Source organism: Ambystoma mexicanum, chromosome 2p, assembly GCF_040938575.1.
Source record: "Ambystoma mexicanum isolate Mex_15411 chromosome 2p, UKY_AmexF1_1, whole genome shotgun sequence".
Classification (NCBI taxonomy): domain Eukaryota; kingdom Metazoa; phylum Chordata; class Amphibia; order Caudata; family Ambystomatidae; genus Ambystoma; species Ambystoma mexicanum.
In genome coordinates, this window is record NC_090923.1 from 1,389,930,697 (window position 1) to 1,389,953,284 (window position 22,588).

At 48.3% G+C, this 22,588-nt stretch overlaps 1 protein-coding gene across 4 annotated transcripts in view; it reads right to left on the reverse strand.

Annotated features, from left to right (window-relative positions):
• The window catches only part of CCM2 (CCM2 scaffold protein), a 553,948-nt gene that overhangs the window by 327,850 nt on the left and 203,510 nt on the right, over positions 1-22,588 (reverse strand). Inside the window, exon 1 of one of the 4 annotated variants that reach the window (XM_069645814.1) lies at positions 13,412-13,534. The exons of the other annotated variants lie outside the window; for them this stretch is intronic. Within the exon in view, the coding sequence (XP_069501915.1) occupies positions 13,412-13,423 (12 nt within the window). The 5' untranslated portion in view covers positions 13,424-13,534. Of the gene's footprint in view, positions 1-13,411; positions 13,535-22,588 lie in introns of those variants that run through there. 4 annotated transcript variants of the gene reach the window in all.

Genomic DNA, 22,588 nt, shown 5'->3' on the forward strand with positions numbered 1-22,588 from the left:
GCAATTGAGTTCAGGTGCAGGCCCTTTCTGTTAATTGCCGGACCCTGGCAAAGACTGTTGGGCCTACTTGCCAGTCCTTCACTTCTACATGCCTCTTCAGCCCTCCTCTTCGTCAGTCCCTATGGAATTCTGGGACATGTAGTTCACCTTAGTGAAACTAGGTTGTTCCACTTGTAGTATAATATTATGGGTAGATTTAATTCCCTTAGTCATTTTAACAAATGGGCTACAGGCTTTAAAGTTATTAGAGGAAGATGGTCTAGAGAAGGCAGTATTTTTGCTATTCCTTGTAATGTCCCTTTGGTATTGAGGAAGGCATTTGATTTTAGGGATAAAAAAAGATTTGTTATTTTGGTATAATAGGTTTGGATGTTACAACCTTTGGTTTTACCACCTTAGTTTTATCAGGCTCTTGAGAAATATTAAAATAACAGTACACCAAAAACTCTTCTGCCATAGGGGTAATACCATCCCCTTCAGAGGAAAAATACGGTCTCATCCCACAGAATCTCCTCACTACTCTGTGCCCGGTCTTCACCCAGGCGATCCTCCCGCAGTACACCACCCCTGGGGTTGGGATCAGGAAGGGTCCGTTTTCCCCTGGCCACCTGGGAGGAGACTTGAGGCAGGGTTTCAGTGAGGGATCCGCAGAATTCTTCACACTAGCCAATGCCTACCTACATTTGTGCGGTCTAAAAAATGCACACATGCATTTCAGAAACCTACCTCCACATCTCACATCTCAGACCATGGTCCTCCAAAGGCTGTTCATCCCCATAGCGCTTGAGGACATACCAATGGCAGTAGGCGCTATACAAATGACAACATAACATGTACTCTTCACACTGATGCTCCTAAAAATGTCAACTTCAAGAGAACATTTGCGATAAGCATGCATCTAATATAAATGCGAGTACTGCGCTTCATAGGGTAAACATTATCTTCCATATACGATATACGAAGAGACACAGAGTGCAGGACAAGTCAGTGCACCACATCTGAACCTCCGGGATCAACTATGTCAAGCCTGTTTTGTTAACCTGTGTAGCACACATCAGACATCCACTGTTTTTCGGAAAACCTCTGTGGTGGGAGCCTGTCAAAGATGAAGCCACCGTTCTCAGACATGGTGACCAAGCTGTGTCGCCTACAGCAAGAATGGTTCACCACTTCCTCCCCGACAGAGCTAGCAATCAAGCAAATGCTCAGTGCCTCAACTGTAACCAGCCTATTCTAAAAACAATCCCTGGTAAACACCTGGGTCTCTGGCTTGCTTGTCAGCATGCAGGTCCGAGGACTAATTCTATATTTGGGTCATTAACAATTTTAGAGGGTCACATAATGAAACGCCACCAAGTCTGGAAATATTTACATTTGCTTTCATTTTTGGGCTACGTTATAGATCAAGAGTACAGAACATAATGTATTTTACTGTTCACTGGCGCATGCACAATCTCCTACATCTCTCAAGCTCGAAAGCAAGAGGGCGAATCAATAGAAAGGGGAGGCGTTCAGGGCTGATATCATGCAAGTGGTCTTATATAGTTCCCTTCAGCCAATAAGATTGGCGTCAATGTGCATCGCTGTGTAAAAAATAAGCTGTTTATTTTTCATTTTTAAAGGGCTCACACAGCCCGCGGGAACCGAGGCGCTGTTGCAAGAATATTTTTTTTGCCTGGGGGTTTTGTTGCGTAATTGCTTTTTTTGTTTGGTGCTTAAACACCCAGAGGTTCCTAAGCGCGGACCCGGGGATCTGTATTGCTTCATGTCATCTTGCTTCCAAGGCGAGAACGTTGCCACTGAGCTATTCTCCCGAGACTGGATGCAAGCATGGGAGGTGCAAAAGAAGGAAAGGCAAGTGGCAAAACCAGTGATGTTTAGTGCAGGTCGCAAGCCCCCCTACCAGTGTGCCAGTAAAAATGCTGTTTTCAGGCGGCAAGAGGGGGAGGAGGAAGTGGGGCGGGATTCATATCACTTAGAAGGGGGATTAACCAATTGGCTAAATAGAAGACTTGGAGGGTCGCAGGGAGCACAAAGATGCATAGAGACCGGAAAAAAATTACATTGTGCGACTCGTAAATAATCGTAGCCCAGAAACTAGGTAAACAAAAGACACAGGTGGAAAAAAAAAATGTAAACAATTTAGCAGGACTGGAATGTCATGGGGGCTGGGGGTGAGGCACTGAACTCTTCAACCAGGGTCCGGCCTCCGTTTTTCCAGTGGGGGTACAGCCTTAAGGTGCAACTCTTGATCCAGGCAATGTTATAGGAAAGGGTCCACCTACTCCTAAATCGGGTAGTTTGGGGACAGGCATCTGGTTAAGCCACCACCAGATGTGGGGGAGGTAGCTTAGCAAGGGGGAGAGAGGAGTCTGGGGTCGCTTGGCTCAAATGCATCACATCTCGTTCACCTGCTTTGATTCTCTCCCTCTCCCATCACTACTTTCCCATCCAACCACTCACTGCGACTTTTATCTAAGACAATTGTACTCAACTGCCAAAAACGGGATGCAGATTCTATCCTTCTGGATTTTATACATGTTAGTGCAGTTTTAACCACATATGTCTGCCCTTAACTACAGATATCTAGTGATTTATTTATAGTGCGCACACGGTCCCCTCTGATGAACTGACTCGATTGTCCAGTATTTTCTATACCGTTGAAAACACAAAACAAATCATGTCATGGCAGTTGAAATGTGCATTTTTACATGCAATACTTAACACACAACCCCAAACAATGTACGTTTAAAATCCAACACACAATTATTGTGACCTACCACATTTAGAACTATGCATCTAAAACTGTACAGATTTACAAGCAGTGAACACATGAACACATCAGCATATGTGAAAACCTAAAAAAAAAATACACTCAAAAAACATCTAGCACTGAGGATCTTACATTGCAACCAAGTCCCTATTGCTGGTTCATTCCAATTTACACTGTCGGACCACAGCCGCATGAACTCCCACAGAGCCACATCTTCCATCTTCATAGTTATTCTTTCACAAGTAATTGCCACCAAACATGACAGGTATTTTCAGATAGCTCACTTACAATTCGTGGTCTGGAGTGGGTTTTTCCAAGGAGAACCCTCTGGTCCCTTACAAATGAAGCGCACATGCAAAAAGGCATAACTCTCCTCGTCAATAAGATGACCATGTTTTCTTCCCACCAAAGTTAGTACACATTATATAGACACCAGGTAACGTGCACCGATGATGCAGGACAGTGAATCCCTAGAACCCCAAGGAACACGTATATTCCACTTTAACATTGTCCATCCCTTTCTGAGCAAATTGACAGAATACAGGAACTGTGTCAGACTGGGTGGGAACAAAAAGCAACCCAGTGGGTTGGGCTAAATACAATACCTTTTTGCATTGTCTGAACAAAAGTGAACTGTTTATCGTCGCTTGTTGACCTCCAAACAATTACTAGTATCATGTGGATCTAGCCTCTCCTTTTCAACATGGAACAAGTTACTTACCTGCAACTGTTCTCCGGCATGGGTCTGGCATGGATTCACATGCTCATGAATATTCTCTGTCAGGTTGGGAATCCTCGGTAAAGAAAAAAATCAGTTTCAGTTTTGTTTCTGAACTGTCTTTTTACTAGTAACCAATCACTGGTCTCTGGGACATATTGCCCCCAGCCAATGACTGCACTCTGCCCAAGCCCCTCCTCTGGCAGCCATCTTCAGAAATGGTAGCACAGAAAGTGGCAGTAGGACCAAGTGAAAGCCGCAGAGGGGTAGGAGGGAGGGTTTGCATGTGAATCCATGCCAGACCCATGCCGGAGAACAGTTACAGGTAAGTAACTTGTTCCTTCTCCAGCATGGGGTCTGGCATGGATCCACATGCTCATGAATATAAGAATACATAGCAGTACACACATGCACAACCACGGGAGGCGGTAAGGCTCAAAATTAAGCAACTCTTACCTCCTCACCAGGCCCACCTTCAGGCAAACAGGTTGCACAGCACTGCCTGGCCGACCCTGGACTCCTCCTTGGAATCCCGGTCGATGCAGTAGAATCTCGTGAAGGTGTGCGTCGACCTCCACGTAGCAGCCCTGCAGATGTCCAGCAGGGGTACGGCAGACAAGAACGCCGTGGTAGCAGCGATTGCTCTGGTCGAGTGGGCTCTCAGACGGCCGGGCAACTGTCGGTTTGCCAACCGGTGATAGTGCATGATGCAGCCGGAGAGCCATCTGGAAATGGAAGCCTTCGAGAGGGCCTTCCCTTGGTTCAGAGGTCCAAAGTTCACAAAGACAGTTGTGATGTCTTCAGAAGGCTCTTTGTGCGGTCAACGTAGAACTTCAGCGCTCTAGCTACATCCAGCGAGTGCAAAGTCCACTCAGCCGGCGACGAAGGTGACGGGAAGAAAACCGGTAACATCAAGGGCTCGTTGAGATGGAAGTCCGACGGCACCTTGGGCATAAAGGAAGGGTGCGTCCTCAGCACCACCCTTGTCTCGTGGAAAGTCAGGTATGGAGGTTTACAGGAGAGGGCCTGGATCTCTCCCACTCATCGTGCGGAGGTGATGGGCACAAGATACGCAGTCTTCCATGAGAGAAACCTCAACGGTGCAGAATGCAGAGGCTCGAATGACGGCCCCATGAGCCTGCTCTCACCACATTGAGCTCCCACGCCGGGGCTGGAGCCTTCACCGGCGGGAATGATCAGAACAATCCTTTCATAAACTCCTTCACCAGACGATGGGACCACAGAGATGATCGTCCTGGAGTTCTGGTGTAGCGGGAGATCGCCGCTAGATGTATCTTGATAGAAGCGGGCACTAGCCCACCTTGGCCAGCGAACAGTAGGTACGGCAGCACCTGGGAGGCCGTAATCCGCAGAGGGATAATCTTCTGTGCGTGGCACCAGACAGAGAACCTCTTCCACTTGTGTCAATAGCACCTGAGTGTCGAGGACGCCCTGGCCTTTGCAAGCACCTCCTTGCAGTCCGCCGGGATATCTGTAACGCTCACCTGGCTCCCACGGAGTGGTCTAGTCTGGGTTGCTGTGGCCTCTTCAAGCGTAATGCGCAGAACTCGGACCACCGATTGAACAGGACCCCGAAATCTTGCTTGTCTGGCCCGTAGGAATATCCTTCTGCAGATGAGAAAGGGGATTAACTGTCTGCAGAATAGTGTGCTTGCTCCCCCCTTTCCCCCTTCGTTCTTCTCTGACTTCCTCCAAAACCCCCGGTTTAAGCTCACCTTATGGTTTGGAAGGATGAACTCTCCATCCTGCTTCTGGTGCAGGGGCATGCGTTCGTCCAGTTACTTCACTGGTTTTCAGAATGGCGCTGGCAAAATCCACTTGACTTTTCTGAGCGATACGCCGTAAGTATGAAGATTCAAAAGTGCAAGTGTGAGCCTCTTTTTATGTTGTCTTCCTAACCTGTGATCTGTCCTTTATTTCAGGTGCAGCGTTGACGGGTTAAATTGCCGATGGTAAAATCAGGTGAGTTAGTGATGAGGGCGGCCCCTCTAAATGTCTTTATAATTCCCCAGTAATGTCTTTTGTCCTTTCCCCATAGGGGCCAGGGTGCGGTACCTGCCAACGAAGCGGCGCCGACCCGAAATGTGGAATGGTTCACCAAGAAAAGCCAGTAAGTATTATGGCTGAAAATTCGGCTTTCCTCCTGTGTTCCCTCTGCTCACCTTTTGTCTGTTCTTCTCTCCCCTAGGTGCAGAGGTGTGGCGACCGGTGCTGACAGCCGCGATGGAGCCGGGAGATGTCTCGAGGACAGGTGAGTGAAGCGCGGTGCTGCAGCGAGCAACGCAATGCTTTTAAATGGAAGTCTTTCTTCAAGAATGCTGGCGTGAAGATTCCGGATGCAGGTAAGAAGTTTGAATAAGTTCTTGGTTTTCACCTTTCTCTTCTCTTCTTTCCTTACAGGTGTTCCAGGTTCGAGGCGGGCGTGGCTGGAGTCCAGGTGCAGGAGCAGACACGGTGAGCGTTCAGCTGCTGGGATGCAGAACAACGCGAAGCACGTGTGGCTGTCAGGGCGTGGCTTAAATAGCCTTGGAAGAAGTCCTAGGTAAGTATTCTTCCACAGCCCCACTCAAGTAACAAAATAGTCCCTTCAGTAAAATAGTCCCTCCTAAGCCTCATTTGGCTTGGGACTTCATGCAGCATGGTCTGCATCAGGTGAGTATGCAGCATGGTCTGCATCAGGTAAGTGCACCAAATACTTTCCTTTATGAGCCTGGCGCCTATGGCGCCAGGACTGATGTCCAACATGAGCCTGGCGCCAAAGGCGCCAGGACAGAGTCCAAAGAGCCCCTATAAGGGGCCGCTGGGCTTTTACCCGGGGGCATGATGCCTGCTCCCGGGGGTGCTGGGCCTGGCCTGGTGCTCCGGGGGTAGGCATCATGACAATATCGTACCCTCCAAGCTCTAGTGCTGCAGGAGCCAGGCCTGCAAGTTCAGCGGCCCCCGGTCGTGGTGGAGGATGGCACCTCCTTCTCTGGCGAGGAGGTCTGCGTCCATCGGCAGTTTGACTGGGGGGGTGAGGGGGGTCGGGGGAGGGGACGCCGACATGTCCAGAAGGTCCAGGAAGCAGATATGTCTCGGCCACGCCGGTGCGATGAGGCTCATCCTGCACCGGGACCGTCCGGGTTGGTTGATGTGTCGCAACTGCAACGGTGGGAATGCACACAGGAACAGGCCGTCCCAGGGGAATGAGAAGGCATCGCCCATGCTCCCCGGCTGGAGAAACCTGCTGCCGATCCTCTGATACTTGGTGTTCGTCGCCAATAGATCGATCTGGGGATTGCCCTATCGTTGGAATAGCAGATCCACTTGATCCCGTCGTAGCTCACACTCGTGGCACGAGCGCAGCTCCCTGCTGAGTGAGTCGGCGATGGTGTTATTTGTTCCTGCCAGGTGGAAGGGTACCAACATCCCTTGGGCGACGGCCCAGTGCCACAGATCCTGCACCTCCTTAGATAGGGCTGGGGATCTGGTACCTCCCTGCTTCCGGATGTAGAACATCGTGGTGGTGTTGTCAGTGAAGATCCTCACCACCTTGCCCTTGAGGGACGGAAGGAACGACCTGAGGGCCCAGAACATGGCCCAGAGCTCCAGTATGTTGATGTGTAGTGACCTCTCCTCCGGGAGCCAAAGGCCTCTTGCGTGGAGATATCCGGTGTGCGCCCCCCCCATCCATCCAGGGAGGCGTCAGTCGTCACCATCTCCTGATGTGCCGGCGTCTGGAAGTCCATACCCGCCGCCAGATGCGCGCGGGTGCCCCACCACCGGATCGCTTGCCGAAAGGCCTTGTCGAGCGAGATCCTGTCTTCGAAGCTGCCCGTCGTTTGCATCCAACGGGCGTCGAGGAACTCCTGCAGTGGCTGCATCCGCCGTCTTCACCACCACCGCTTCATCCGTGCCTGTCGTGGCCGTCTCTGTACCAGTGTCCTCCCTAGGATCAGGGGAAGGAGATGAAGGCTGTGAGGGCCGCGAAGGCTGGAATGGCGAGGGGGATGAACTCTCCTCCGCCTCTTTGGAGGGCTCCCAGACGGGCAAAGCTCCGCTGGATTGTCAGTTGGGGGTAAGGGCAACCTCGTCCTCATCTCCGTACATAAGGCCTGGATCGTCATTAAGTTGGCTCCCGAGTTGTCCCGTGGCTCGGGTACCGGCTGCGACGGTTGGGGAGTGGAATCCTCCGCCTCCACAGGAACCTTGTCGGCACCGCCGTCCCTCTTTGTCCACCTTGTCGGGATCCCACCTATGGGACCGGACCGCCTCAAACGTCTTGTTGAGGATCTTCACGACTCCAGCCAGCTCCTCTTCAAAGGCTGTATCCGTGTCATTGATGTTCCACCAGGGATCTCACGGGGAGCTTATCGATGGGCTGAAAAGAGGATTCCCTCTGCGGTGGCAGGGAAACTCTGGGCCCCAAGGTCACCTTCACTGGGGGAGCCTCCACAGGCTTCGCCAGGGCCGATACGACTCCCTCGATAGAGGCCTTAGCCGGGCGAATCAGGGCCTTCACGACTTTTGGTGCGCTTGAGGGCCTTTACCTTGGGGAGAGGGTCACCGCCTCGCTGCCCCTCGGCTGCTTCCGTCGGGATCGACCGGGGCTTCTCCAGAAGCTTAACCGGGTTCTCAGACTTTCTCTTCACTGAGCCAGAGCGTTGGCTCATGGTTGATGGCATCGGTTAAAGTGCGCCCTGCCTGGCAGCCGTTGAGCCTGACCGTTCAGCGCTCGCGATGCCCGCGGACTCGCAGTGCTTAGCCTCCTGTCGGGCCCCCATCGCCGGTGCGCCCTCAAAGGAAGAGGAAGACCGCTCGGACCTCTTCTCACCTACCGCTGGGCTCTTCCCTTCCAGCCAGTTGGTGAGGCGGATCCGCTGATCCCTCATGGTCCGCTCTGAGATGTTCTTGCAAAACGCACAGTCCTTCTCCACGTGCGTTTTGTCTTCGTGAAGGCAGTAGAGACATCTAGAATGCTCGTCCTCCTTCAACACATTCTGCAATCCGCATCCAGATCAGTTCCTGAATAGTTGGATCCGGGCGTCGAGCTTCCTTTGTCATGGGCCATGTCCTCAGGGTAGGCCTCAAGGTCTTTGGAATCCTCCAAGAAGCATAACTCGACGAAAACTTTGTCCTTGAGGGGCGTAGAAAATTCCAAAACGGGTCCTCGTTGATCGGAAGTAGAAACGGTGGAGCTTGAGGCTCGACTGACTGAAAAAATGAGATTAAACTCTTTGAAAAATCGCAAAAACGCAGTAAAAGCTTGAGAGCTATAGCACAAGGACTCCCAACACTTGAACATGCGGTAAAAATCTGAAGATGGCTGCCAGAGGAGGGGCTTAGGTAGAGGGCAGTCATTGGCTGGGGGCAGTATGACCCAGTGATTGGTTACTGGTCTAAAGACAGTTCAGAAACGAAACTGAAACTGATTTTTTCTTTACCGAGGATTCCCAGCCCGACGACAGGGAATATTCATGAGCATGTGAATCCATGCCAGACCCCATGCTGGAGAACTACACTCCGCCCCCCCTCCCCTTGGAACATCGTAGCCCAGGACTTTGTAAGCTGGTAGATTAGTTGGATATCGTATACAAACTATACATCAAATGATCTGGATTTTAACACATGCCTGACGCACATTAACACATGAATGATGACAAAAAAACATTGAAATTAAGCCTCATCAAAACATACCCTATCATTTGTAACACCTCAATATCAAGCCCTATGTCAATTCCTTAGCCTGTAGAAATAGGAAAACCTTGAGCTCCATAAAGAGCGCCCTCACTCTCGAACCACAATTTAAATCCACAATAGGAAAGGAGTAAAGTCAAGCAATGACAATCAACACCAAATAGCCATTGTTTAAAGAAGGACTTTTATTTTATTCTGGTAGGGGTTGGACTAGATGCTTATAGGAACCAAGGAAGTCGATAGAAATAAAAAGGAGGTTCCCACAGCAAACCAGGTCAGGGATTGGATAACACAAATTGGGGTTCTTCTTCACGTTGCCAACACCGTCAAGGATGAGTGTCGAAATCATACATTGTGTAAACTATTCTTAAGAGTCGTCGCCCCTCCAGGGGCACCCAAATCTATTAAAGAAATGTACAACCAGATAAATGCTCGACCAACAGTTCTAAAATCCTTTTCTTAACAAGTCCTTAGCCTCCTGGCTACCCTAAGCTAGAATGCAACATTTCCAAGACGTGGCCAACAGAAATGTTTCCAAATCCTCATCTCAAATATGCAACCCTAGGGCAGCACAACACCACAATGCATTCTCCAAGGAAGGCTTTCAGGGTTTCCTCGCAGTCTGGAGCGCTCGTCAGTCTACCCATTTTGACCTGGCTTCTCACAATCTCTCCCAGGTTTCAGGCTGCTCAGGTTCCCTTTCCACCGGATTCCCCTCAGCCTGGTAGCTTTCAATGAGAGGATCTTCGAGAACTCTCCTCCTAGACCATGGGTTTCTCAACATTCACATCAGACGTCACTTAGAACTTGGATTTCTCAGTATTCAATTCTGGCCTCTCCCAAACCATGGGGTTTCCCAATACTAACTTTGGGTTTCTCCCAGACCTCGTGTTTCTCAGATGCAATAGGTATTCCACCACCTCTCATTCAGGGTCCTTTTCAGGCAGCCGAAATTCGCAACCTCCTGACAGTAGTTGTTCTTTTTAGGGTTTTCCGTTTCTCTGTAGGGGGACGTAATGTTCTGTTCCACTTTCTCAACACCCCTGCTGGTGTAATCTAGAACCTTGCCTTGACAGAGTTTCCACTGGATTAGCCTCTATAAGCTAGCTGTTATATCCAAGATGGTGGCATGCCTCTATATCCTGGGAGTATGGTTAAGTTTATCTGTTTTATTGGAGGAACTGCTACTTCCGGCGTTTTCTAGCTCCTATAGTCCTAAACTGGTACGCAATTATATAACCTAGCTCAAGATTGGATCCCTCCCTGTGTGCGATGGGTCAGTTGTTGTGATTGATTAGTTTTCATTTAAATTTTCAATTGCCTAGTCTGGTTATTATGATTAAGTGTTTTACTTTGTTCAGGAAGTAATTGATTCAAATTTTATTTATGATTGACTCAGACGGTTTATTTCGGAGCTCGGCCATCCATGCCATTTTGAAATCTCAGATATTCTGACTTCAGTTCTGTGGTGTCCTGCGCTCCTCGCCCAAGCAGGCCAGGCTTTCTGTCTGCTCGCAAGTGAATTGCAACCTCTTTGAACACTGTATCTGCAGTTCAGCTGTTTGTTCAGAGAGTCTGAACTCTGGCGCTTCTGCATTCAGTCTTTCCTGAATGCTCACATGTGCAATAAGCTCTGCTCAGCATCACAGAACTTTCTTCTCCTGTCCTGCTGGTCCTCCGCCATGGGCTGTATTTCAGGATTTTATATGGTAACTCTCCCTGCATCCCAATAGGTGTTGGAACTTTTTTTGTCCGTTTATTAACGGATGGTCTTGTGTGCGGTAGCATTATACTGCGTCACTTACAGAAGGGCAAGCCTGCGGGATTCCAGTTCTTCCAACCTTTGGAGACATTAGCCAGCAGCCGGGTCAACCCAGTCCCTGGTGGCTTGCCTCCCACATACTGCAAATCACTGCACCACAAATCTGCATCTTTCAAATCCAAAAGATCCAGCGCAACATGCATTTCCTGACCTTCTCTCACATGGTCGTCAGTAAACTAGCACTCAAGACTTGACAACCCCAACAGCCCAGCCCCTACCTGGGGATCCTGCAATAACTACTTAATAGACTAGAGAGCCAAAACAAGTGCAGTGAGACCTCTTACGAGAACACATCAACATCACCACAGCTGTCCACAATGCTTCACTTGCTCCCTATCAAATAGAAAAAATAACATCAACATTCTATACAGAGCTCATCGTGCCTTCCATGGCATGGACCCTGAAACCACCACAAGAAAAAGCATCCACCAAAACCATCCCAAAAACTTTGCCACTGTTATTAAGGCCACGTTGCTAGACCAAACTTAAATCGAAAAGTAATTACGGATCACTGCTCTCCTTTCTTTCAATCAAGCTCAGTAATTCTATGCCCAGACCTCTGCACACTGAGGACAAAAGGATGGCATTCAGAAAATCCAAGAATCCCTGTCTATTTAATTGACACCATCAGCACATCAGTAAAATCCTGAGGGTATTTAAGCACATGGGACCAACCTCAAGCAACAGGCACCCATTATCAGTAAAATTGGCCAAGTGGAACCTTTCTCTGCCTAGTCACACCAACATGCCACAGGCCTGCTCACAACAAATCAACCAAGGATTACAGGAGATTCAATTTGTATTCGGGTAGGTTTCCCTGTAGCCCTTAAATAGAATCGAAAGGGTTCTCGCACAAACATGCTATATGCCAGCAGACAACATGCCAGCCAGGAGACATAACTCTTTCTGGTGAGTCTTCCTGAACCCCCTAAATGAACATGTAATGACGACTAACAAATAGTTAAAATATTAACAAAAAAAGCGCTTGCTAAACAATACTCTCTTCCCGGTTGATCGACTCACAAATTCATCTCTCTCCAATTTACACTACTCACACAAACCTTTGCACACAACAGCAAGCTACCTTCAAACATGACCCAATAGATCTTGGGGCTTGGGGTCCCACCACTGGAAGGAACAAAAAAAAAAAAGCCCAAAAAAACAAAAAACAAACACACACAAGCGTGTCTCCACCATTAACCACCTAGAATCAGACAGACACGCAGGGGTCTGGTTCTTAAGGCCTGCAGGCATCAACAGCACAGGATTCCCATCTGCCTCCCCACTTATAGTCAAACAAGAACCCCCACCACCCCACTTTTTTTGCAGGGCTAGATGCAGTAAGCCCACCAACATGGCAGAAGCGCATGGTAGAAGGCTACATTGCACAGCCCACAAATGAAGGCTGCAACGCGGTGGCCTTGATTTGCAAGGAGTGTTTGACATTCCCACTAGTCAGACGCTTCACTAACGCCGCCATTCACACAAGACAGCTATTCGGCAGCGTTCGAAGTTGAACTAGACAGTACAGCAGACCAAACCACACACTGCACAAATGTACGGCAAAATCAGCTCTGTATTTCAAGTCTTGTGCTCAGTAACAGCAATGGAAACTCGATGAAGGGTCTTCGATCTAAAACATGCCACTGGAACAAGAGCAAATGGAACTCGGCCAAGATGACATCACTTGGCTTTTTACAAGCCGTTCTTTCAATGACCCCATACACGGGGAAGCTATCCCACAAGGCTGGTCTATTTGTGGAAATGAACGAGGTTTCTGCCTGAACCACACCCAGACGTTATTGAAAGCAGATGGCGGGCCCTTCTTTCTAGACACAAACATCTGGGCGGATCACGGCTGATGCCTACTCTTGATGCGTAGACTGCTGCATAGAACTGCCAGGCTGGCCTGGCCTCTATGTTTTCCTGTTTTTCGACAGTGAAGTACATCAAGAGATTAACAGAGGCCATTTCTGAGACGGTCACAATATCCTGCGCACAAAGATTTTGCCACAAATTCCTGTGCACAAAGTCTGCAACTGGTCTCTGATGCAGCCATCTTCCAGGGTCCAACTCACTGACTTTAAATGTTGGCATTCGAGTAGGGAACAAACAAAAAAATCCTCAAATGAAATATATTTTGTAAAAATACAAGGCTTGCATAATAGTTTAGTAGCTGATGTTAACAATATTACTGTTACCCTGCAAGATCTCCTCACTTCCCATTCATCACTACACAATTCTGCTATTAGCTAAATTAAGTAACATCAGCATGCCTACCCAAGACCACCTTCACTCTACATTTGAGACAGATTGCCGCTACCTAACTACCCATTAGAGAGATCAAGCCTATCTCACTTGCATAACGTGGTTTAAACACAACCGGATAGAACCTACTTACCTCGCTTTCCATTTCACACTCCAGGGGACAGGCTGTAGGGGCACCGTATACCTATGTGCCGGTGTCTTCGGATACAAGAACAACACTTTTGCAGAGACATGCTTGTTGTCATCTGTACAATTCATTGCTACTTCTGCTCCTTTGACCAGGCATGGATAACCGTCAGCAAAAGCCTTCAAGCATGTGAGCAGGAAGTGAAAACCACAGCTTCCTTCTCTAAAAAGCCCTGACATGAATTCAATAAGAAAAGTAACATTCATGACAGATAACATGTAAACTAACACAAACGTGAGATCCGATATGTTGAGCAATCATGGCCAGCATGTACACTAAAGAATTTCAAGAAAAATAGAACCACGCACAGAAAAACCTCAGACTCCTGCAGATCCTCCTGCCGAATATATTGACTGCAGATATGCCCAGGATAAAAGAAGGGGGATCTTTGAGCTATCACTGTCTCCACCACTCTTCATGTGGAATTCCTGAATACAATCCTCAAGTAGTTCCTTAAGTGTTCCATAAGAAGCAATGTGCATGCTGCTTAGGCGTTGCATTTAACATGTGCATCCAGAACAACTGCTGTATGTCTGTGGGGTGCATTTAAGGGCCCTAAACAGAAATCTCTTTTCACCTGAAAAAACCGCATTGAAACTATTCACCAAAAACGGCTGTGCTTTGCTCGTCACATGAGTGGCAAACCTTGGAATACTGCATCCAAAAAACGGCCCTGCGTTATTTTATTCCATCTGAATGACAAGAAGTATGAATTGCATTCAAACACAGCCCTGCATTGTTTTGTTTTACTTAAATGACATGAAGTTCTGCACTGCATCAAAAACGGCCTTATTGTACTTTTCAATCACATGAGGGGCAAGAATTGCAATCCTACAACCAGACACAGGTTTTGTTTTCCATTTCACTAGAACATCTGCCCTTTAAAACATTGCAAATGAAAAACGGTGTGGCTTTTTCTTTTATTACGTGTCAAATCAAAGAACCCTGTGGAAGGGGGGCCTACCCCTCATTGTCAATGGACCAACAGCAAATGCAAACGCACTCAAAAAGACAAATTAAAGAATCTTGTGGCATACAAAACAGGAGCTCAAGCATCAGACGCAGAAACGGCTTGCACACGTGTAATAAAATAAAGAAATTACTTTAAAAAGCCATCGTGAAAGGATAGCTTTGCTCGCACAGAAATATCAGTGAAATATGCTGTGGGATTGGGGGGGGCGAGGGTTGACTAAGCAATGTATCTTATGTTTCCACCCACAAGACTTCAGTCACCTGGGAAGAGGCTCACAATACCAGGAAAAACTGTTTTTGAGCTCAGACAGGAAACTTCTCAATTGAAAGCCCCGCTCTCCATTGAAAGTCACACCTACTAGTGAATCAGCCTGCAACGACATGTGATGTACTGGGGGTTACAATTCTCTGCTCTGCCAGACCTGTAGGCAGGGGCTCGGGGACTTCAAGGAAAGCAAGTGTGGCTAAAAAATTAACTGGGAGGTGCGAGTTCCTCCTGCACCCACTGCCAAGAACAAACTGACAATTTCAAAGACGGCAATCAAAATCTCTGGTCACTGGCTGTGGGGGATAAAGCGCTCCTCCCACAGAGGGGGAGTGATCCTCCAAATTGACATCAAAGGACTGAGTCCATTTTTAGGCATTTTTGTAAGAATTAAAATGAGAAATACCTTTGTTTTATGCTATGTTTTTATATGTAATTTGCAGGTGGTTTCTAAGTGCTATAGTTAATTTTCCTAGGACTTTGGGGACTGAAATAGCCAGTTAAGACTAGTTTCCGGCTGCTCAGAAGATGTGACAAATATGAGATTTGATGGAAAGATGGGAGGTGAAATTAGGAATATGCTTGGTCATTTGCAAAGTCTAACTATTACACAGTTTATGAAAATGACAAAAATGGAAGTTGGCGATCGGCTTACCTAATTCCCCTTGACCTCCTCAAACCGCATATCTAATGCATATGTCACAGGCTCGTACAAATATGAAGTTATGAGACATAACTGTTTTTTGTCAAAAACTGGCCAAGAGAACAAAGAAGGGTAATAAAATGCCAATAGACAAATGGTGCTTTCTTCCCTTGGACCAATCATGCCAATGGGCAGAGGGAGGAATGGTAAATTGTCCTATCCAAGGGTCTGGGGTAATTATAGAGTACTCCCCCCTAGACTGTAAAGTGGGTGATGTCATTTGGGCTACATAAGGGGGGGGGAATGTACTAGGTCAGGGGACAGACCAAAAAAAATAATCTGGGGAGACAGGAGGAGGACAGAGGAGGTCGCTGATCCATACCATCCTTGAGAGTGCAGTGATCAGATCCCTTGCCTATCTGTCCAGAGCGTCCCGAGATCCAGCTGGCTTTCCAGAATCCCAAACCAAGGCTTACTTTGTAAGTCGCAAATAACCCCAGCCCTAAATTTCATAAACCCTTCCTTTTTGTAGCATTGCACCCATTGAAAACCCCATTGAAAACATCACATTGCTAGTGTAATTCTTTCATCATCCCATAGAAGAATCTGTGATGTGCCTGTGCAAGTTAGCATATTCCCTTGGTAAACCTCTGTGTCTGTGCAAAATCCTTCGCCATATTTTTAAGTAAATCAATTAATTCCCCATTGAAATTCAAGGTACAACTTGGTTAAAATTCGAAATTAACCCACTTGTCCCTGGTGTCTTTATTTAATAATTATAGTCATTAAAGTATTGCCTAAAAAGAATTAGTCTGATTGCAACTGAAAACCGAATTTGCCCATGTATTGTGTGCATTACCCCACAAAATCTTATTTGCATCTGTTCTATTAAAACCCCAACCATAGGGCCATTGAGAGCAATCCCTTTTGCCTACAAGTCTGTTGTGTCTGTCCGCGTCAATGAAAAACGATTTTCCCATTCTGAGATATACCCCTTCCCTGATCTGCCTGTCAGTGTAAAACTAATTTCCATTTGCCATTGTATTTTTCCTTTTGCATTTGCTTTCTTCCCCAAACCCGATTTTCCCACTTTATTTCTACGTTGCCCTGGTGTGCTGATTAGTAGTCTAAGCTTCCCTATCTCCTCAAGTGTAGCAACACACATTTCCTTTCATTCTGTCCCATAGCTGTGTGATTAATCAAAATCCAATTCTATTGTTTTGCTCCAAAAACGTGTTTTCACTTTCTTTGCCGACTTCCCATCTGGGGACAGGAGGCAGTACTTTAAATCTGATTTTCTCTCTCCCTACTCCTTGCCACTGCCTTCCATTCAAAGGAATCAAGTTGCAGGTGGGAGTGCTAAACGGTTGGTGTTCTTTCTAAAGATTGCTCTTTTTCTGTGTTGCCATTAAAGATTGTGAGAATTGTTAACAGTATATCTTCACTGACTTGTTTTGTAGAGATTAGTGCAATTGTGTACCACAACAGTAGTGGCTGTAAAACTGTTTGATTTTACTTTCATTAAATAATACATCAATAAAAATCTATTGATACACACCGGCCTGATTCCTGGTCCATTGTGACACGGGGTGTTTGTGGAGGATGGGTGCAAGACGGGCTTGAGGCCTACTCAAACAGAAGAGAAACTGTGGTTCATGAAAAAATTAAAAAAGCGCTTTATTTTACGCCACATTCATTGTCGGGGAAGGAGTCCCTGGCTGGAGTGTGCCGTGTAATAACGTTGTCTCATCCTGTACATTTTCCAGACCATATACTCATCTGGAGTTTTGGTTGAAAAGGGCATTTCCTATTATCTTCACACCACACAATGTCATGGTTGGACAAGGGTGATAGCCATCGTTGGGCCCAATCTGGCCCCACAGAACACCAGACGGAAGCCAGTACGCTTTTTCATCCGGGACAAGCACTGTCTGCAATTCTATGGCAATTCCTGGGCGGGCACCATCCTGGCTTGCTTTACCAGGCGGATATCCAGACATTCCTCCCTTTTGGGCTTTCCAGGTAAGTACATCTAATGGGTCGGTCTGCAGACCCTGGTGCAGTGAATAGGGAGAACATTGCTAATTTCTCTCGGCGCGGTCTGTGTATGCAGATTTATTTTTAAATGGGTTGTTTTTCATCTTTGTAATAAATTGGTGAGTAAGTCGCACCACAGGCCTTGCAAATTCTTAAAAATTACACCAAACCTGCAGGTCAATGGGGGGCGTGGCTATCTGGCCATGGAATAGGATGTGCTTCGTGAGGAGCTCCTGATGATCCGACTTTATTTTTGCTTAAGTTACCCGCTGAAACTGTAACAAGCGCCTAGAACTTTGGGGGATCAGGTGTCGGAAGCTGCACGCTAAGTGGAGTTCGTGGGAGAAGTTCATGGTCCTAGGGAATCGTGAGATATATATGTTTTTGTTGGTACGGCTGTGTGGCCACTTCGGTGTCAAGATGGCGGCTAACAAAGGAGAGGCCTCCGAGGAGAAACAAAACTGATTCCCCAGAACTGCGGGACATAGCTGCGGACGATTGCCTGGAGGACGAGTACAACAGGGCAATATGGAAAAGTGTTTGAGATAACTCAGAGAGTGCCCGGCCCGGCGTACGCTAATGGAGCCTCGACGACCTAACTGCAGGAGGAGATAGCATTGGACACTTGGGCGACAAGGCCTACGGAAGTTGAATGAGGAGTGTGAGGCCATAGCCCACCCGAAAGACGATTCGAAGTGCCATCTTGAATGTAAGTTAGGAGACCTGGGAGCCAGATTGTCGGACCAAGGACAGTGCAGCAGCTGCACCAAGACGGAGCCGTACAGGAGTGGAGGGCAGCGCCATGTCGGCGAAAGGGTTGAGAGTCAAGTCCAAGCAACCCACGATGGAGGTCTTTACGAAAATGCAGCGGACCCCTCAACATCGGTGCAGAGCATGGTCGCGACTCCCGCGGAAGACGCCCCCGAAGGGGATAAGCACCAGATCCTGGAGGCTATAACGGGACTGAGTGCTAAATGGGACTTGGCAATGGCGGACTTACACACAGCTCTGGAGAACAAGATTGATGCTGTGGGTACGGTACTCACCCTGTTACGTCAAGATGTCAGGGCACTTGCAGAAAGAACTAGTGGTCTGGAAAGTGAGGTAAAGGTTAACAACAACCTTAGCACGAACAATGCGAAGGAGATTCGTGTCCTAAAACAACAGGTTGCCAACTTGGAAAATCGTGTGGAAGAGGCGGAAGGATGGGCAAGGAGGAACAACATACGTGTGGTCGGTCTGCCGGAGGGGGAGGAAGGCCAAGACCCGACAAACTATGTGGAAAACATGATCCTACAAGGGATTGGAGCAGGGAATCTTTCGCAAGGAATCACGGTGGAGCGGGCGCATCGCGCCCTAATGAGGAAACCGTGGCCGGGGGCCCCGCCAAGACCGATCATCGCGAGGATCCTGAATTACAGGGACAGAGAAAAGATCCTCGAATATTTTCGTAAGGGCGGTACGATAGAGAGAGCATCCACCAACATCACAGCATACCCGGACTATACGATGCTGGTGCAAAGGCAGAGGTATAGTTACGTTGCCGTCAAAAGAAGGCTGAGGGCGGCGGGAGTTAAATAGATGCTGCTATATCCAGCACGATTGAAGGTGCTACATAAGAACAAAGCGCTATTTTTTGATACCCCGGAGGATGTTGTCACATGGCTGGACTTGCAGGGTTGCCCGGAACAAGAAGCGGATCGTGATCGGCAGGAGCATACCGAATGAAGATTTTGTAATACGGACATTATGAGGGTGAGTGGGAGGAGGATCCTGATTGTACAAGGAAATTGTAACTGGCTGAACTTTGAGCAAAATCCGAGCCTGGTGCTCAACATGGACTGGAATATAGTGAGTGTAACTGCAATTGGTAACTGTCTAGCATCTGTATGGGTAATATTTCTTAAAAAGGAGCAACAGAACGTGGACGACCTACCCCGATAGATTATTAGTTTTAGCAGCCATTAGGGCGGCTTTACCCTACTGAGCCCCGAGTAGAAGCTTGTGCTAGGCAGGGCTAGATGTGGGGGTGCCTGAGATCCAGGAATGAAGCTGGGCAACAGTTGGGGAGGGTGTTGTTGGGGAAGGGATGGGTGGGGAGAAGGTGGGGGGATGGGAAGTTGAGTGTGAATGTGGTTATGGGAAGTTTAAGTTTTGTTTCGAGTCTATTTGGAGGAATCAGCGTGTTGCACTCGCGTTGCATGAGTGGGCGGAATCGGTGGAAAATCGGGGGTGGGGGGTGCTTATCAACAACCTATGGGAGACCTCAGGATAATAACGTGGAATGTCAGGGGCCTTAAAAGTTATTTGAAAAGAAATAAAGTCATGATGTATCTGAAAAGGGAGAAAATAGATATTGCACTACTACAGGAGAAGTACTTGACGCAAGAGAAGTTGGACCTGGTTAAGAGAAAGTGGAGAGGGACTGTGGTGGGCGCCCATACGCTCGGGTTGTGTTCATCTGGGTGGCACCGCATGTCCCGTTCCAATCGATACAAGAGGTAGTTGAAACTGATGGAAGGATGGCTATATTGCGAGGGCTGGTGGAGAGCAGGGAGGTATGCATAGTAAACACGTATGCCCCCAAACAAAACACAGCAGCATATTTCAGAGCTCTGTGTACCAACCTTAATATGTGTATAGGGAGCGCTGTGATCTGGGGTGGGGACTTTAATTGTGTGTTGAATCCTGTGGTGGACAGATCTGATGGCGGGGTGGGTAAACCTAGCCCGGCGGCGAGAGTGTTGCAGTCACTGCTAGTTGATTTTGGCTTTACAGATGTGTGAAGGATGAAACATCCCACTGAGAGGCAATACTCGCACTATTCAGCCCCGCATCAACTGCACACTAGGCTTGATTAGGTCTTTGCTACAGCAGATAGGATGTCTGAGATTACTCAAATCGAATATAAGGCTAGGGTCCTCTCAGATCACTAGCCCCTGATCTTCGGATGGCAATATTGCCCCCCCGAGGGCGAGGATCCCTACATGGCGCCTCCGAGTAGAGGCGCTTAAAGATCCAGTCTTTAGGGAAGATATAAGGGAAGAGATTACTAACTTCTTTGAGGAGAATACTGGAGTGTTGATTCCGCAGGCACATTATGGGAAGCTTTTAAGGTGGTGATGCGGGGGCGGCCATTGCTAAGTCAAAGGGGTTACAGGTTGGGGTCTTGGCTGACTTACAGAGGACGGAAACTGAGCTAGAAACAGCATTGAAGAACGGTGACGTGGACATGGAGCTGGTACTCCAACTACAGCAACAATGTGCAGGGCATTGGGAAAGACTCTGTAATCTCAATTATAGGAAATATGTTGAGAGGCAGCACGCGGGGGGAATTAAGACCGGCCGCCTTTTGGCCTGGCTATACAAAAGCGAGACCCCCTACGCCTCCGATTAGGACCATTATTAGGGAGGACGGGGATGAAGTGGCCACACAAGAGGGGGTTAACAAAAAGTTTGCGGATTATTACAGAGTGCTGTACGGGGATGATGAGACGGGTGACGAACGCAGGATAATTGAAACGTTAGAAGACATAGGGCTGCCCAAGATCAGTGAAGAGGAGAGGGAGGAGCTAGATGAGCCAATTACGTTAGAGGAGTTAGAGGCGGTTGTGAAGCAGTTGCCTACTAGTAAGACCCCGGCAGCAGATGGGTTCCCCAGCAAATTCTATAAAGTATACAGAGAGGAAGTTCTCCCCCAATGCTGGACATGCTTAACGAAGCGTTTGAGATTGGACGGTTGCCTGAGTCGCTCAGAGAGGAGATCATAATACCGCTGCCCAAGCCCAACAAACCGGAGCATAGATGTGGCTCCTGCAGACCTTTGTCGATGCTAAATCAAGACAGCAAGATTCTAACGGCTGTCCTGGCAAATCGATTGCAGAAAGTGATTGGTAGACTGATATATCCTGATCAAACGGGTTTTGTCCCGAATAGGAATATAACACACAACCATAGTCGGCTTCACCGGGTGGTCGAATGGGGTAGCAGGAATGAAGGTGAGATGGCGATAGTGTCTCTAGATGCAGTTAAAGCTTTTGATTCGGTCAAGTGGTCATGGCTATTGGCTGCCTTGGAAGGGTATGGAATGGGGCCAGGCTATATCAGGTGGGCGAAGATGTTGTATAGTGAGCCGCTTGCCAGGGTCCGAACTGGAGCGGTGATATCCGAGAGATGGCAACTTGGCAGAGGCACCAGACAAGGGTGCCCTGTCATGATGCCTACCTCCAAGGAGCCAGGTCCGACCCAGCAACCCCAGAGGCAGGCATCATTTCCCCCAGGGAAGTGCCAGCGGGCCCAAGCTGGGGCCCTTTGGACACAGTCCTGGCGCCTTAGGCGCCAGGCTCATGTTGGACCACTGTCCTGGCGCCTTAGGCGCCAGGCGCATAAAGCTAGACATGTGTTCAAGTGTTTTAAGGTGCACTTACCTGATGCAGACCATGCTGCTACATCCAGGCCCTATTGAGGCCTGAATGGAACTACTTTACCTGTGGAACTACTTTCCCCTGGGTGTGGTCGGGGAAGGATACATACCTGATCGGTGGAAGGATACATACCTGGAACTTCTTCCAAAGCTATTTAAACCACGCCCGATCAGCAACTCACGCTTCGCGTTGTTCTGCTCCTCGCGGCTGGACGCTCACCCTGTCGGCTCCTGCGTCTGGACTTCGGCCACGCCTGTCGGCACCCTGGGTCACCTGCTAAGAGAGAATTGGAGAGAAAGAAGACCTTACCTGCTAAAGCTGCATCACGGAGACTTCACACCGACGATCCTGAAAGGGAAGACATCATTTTAAAAGCATTTCGTTTCGATCGCTGCAGCGCTGCATTTCACTCACCTTTCCTGGGCACCTCCATCTTCAGCAGCGATCATCCGGATCCGCAGCCACTTCCCAGAGCCTAGAGAGAAAAAGACAAGAACACAAGGTGAGAGAAGGAAGGGAATAGGAAAAGCTCAGTTTCCTTCTAAGACTTACCTGTTGGGTCATTCCGGGTCCTGCCGCTTCCTGGCATTCCGGACCCCGGCCCCTATGGGGAAAAAAGACAGACATTGAATGAGCGAATGCAAAGACATTACCCGAACGCTCATCCAGTATTTACCTGTCATTTACTGGAACTGCACGTTTCACTTCGGGTCAGCGCCATATCTCCGGCATTCCGAACCCCGGCCCCTAAGGGGAAAAAGACATAAGCGTTAGCGCTTGCA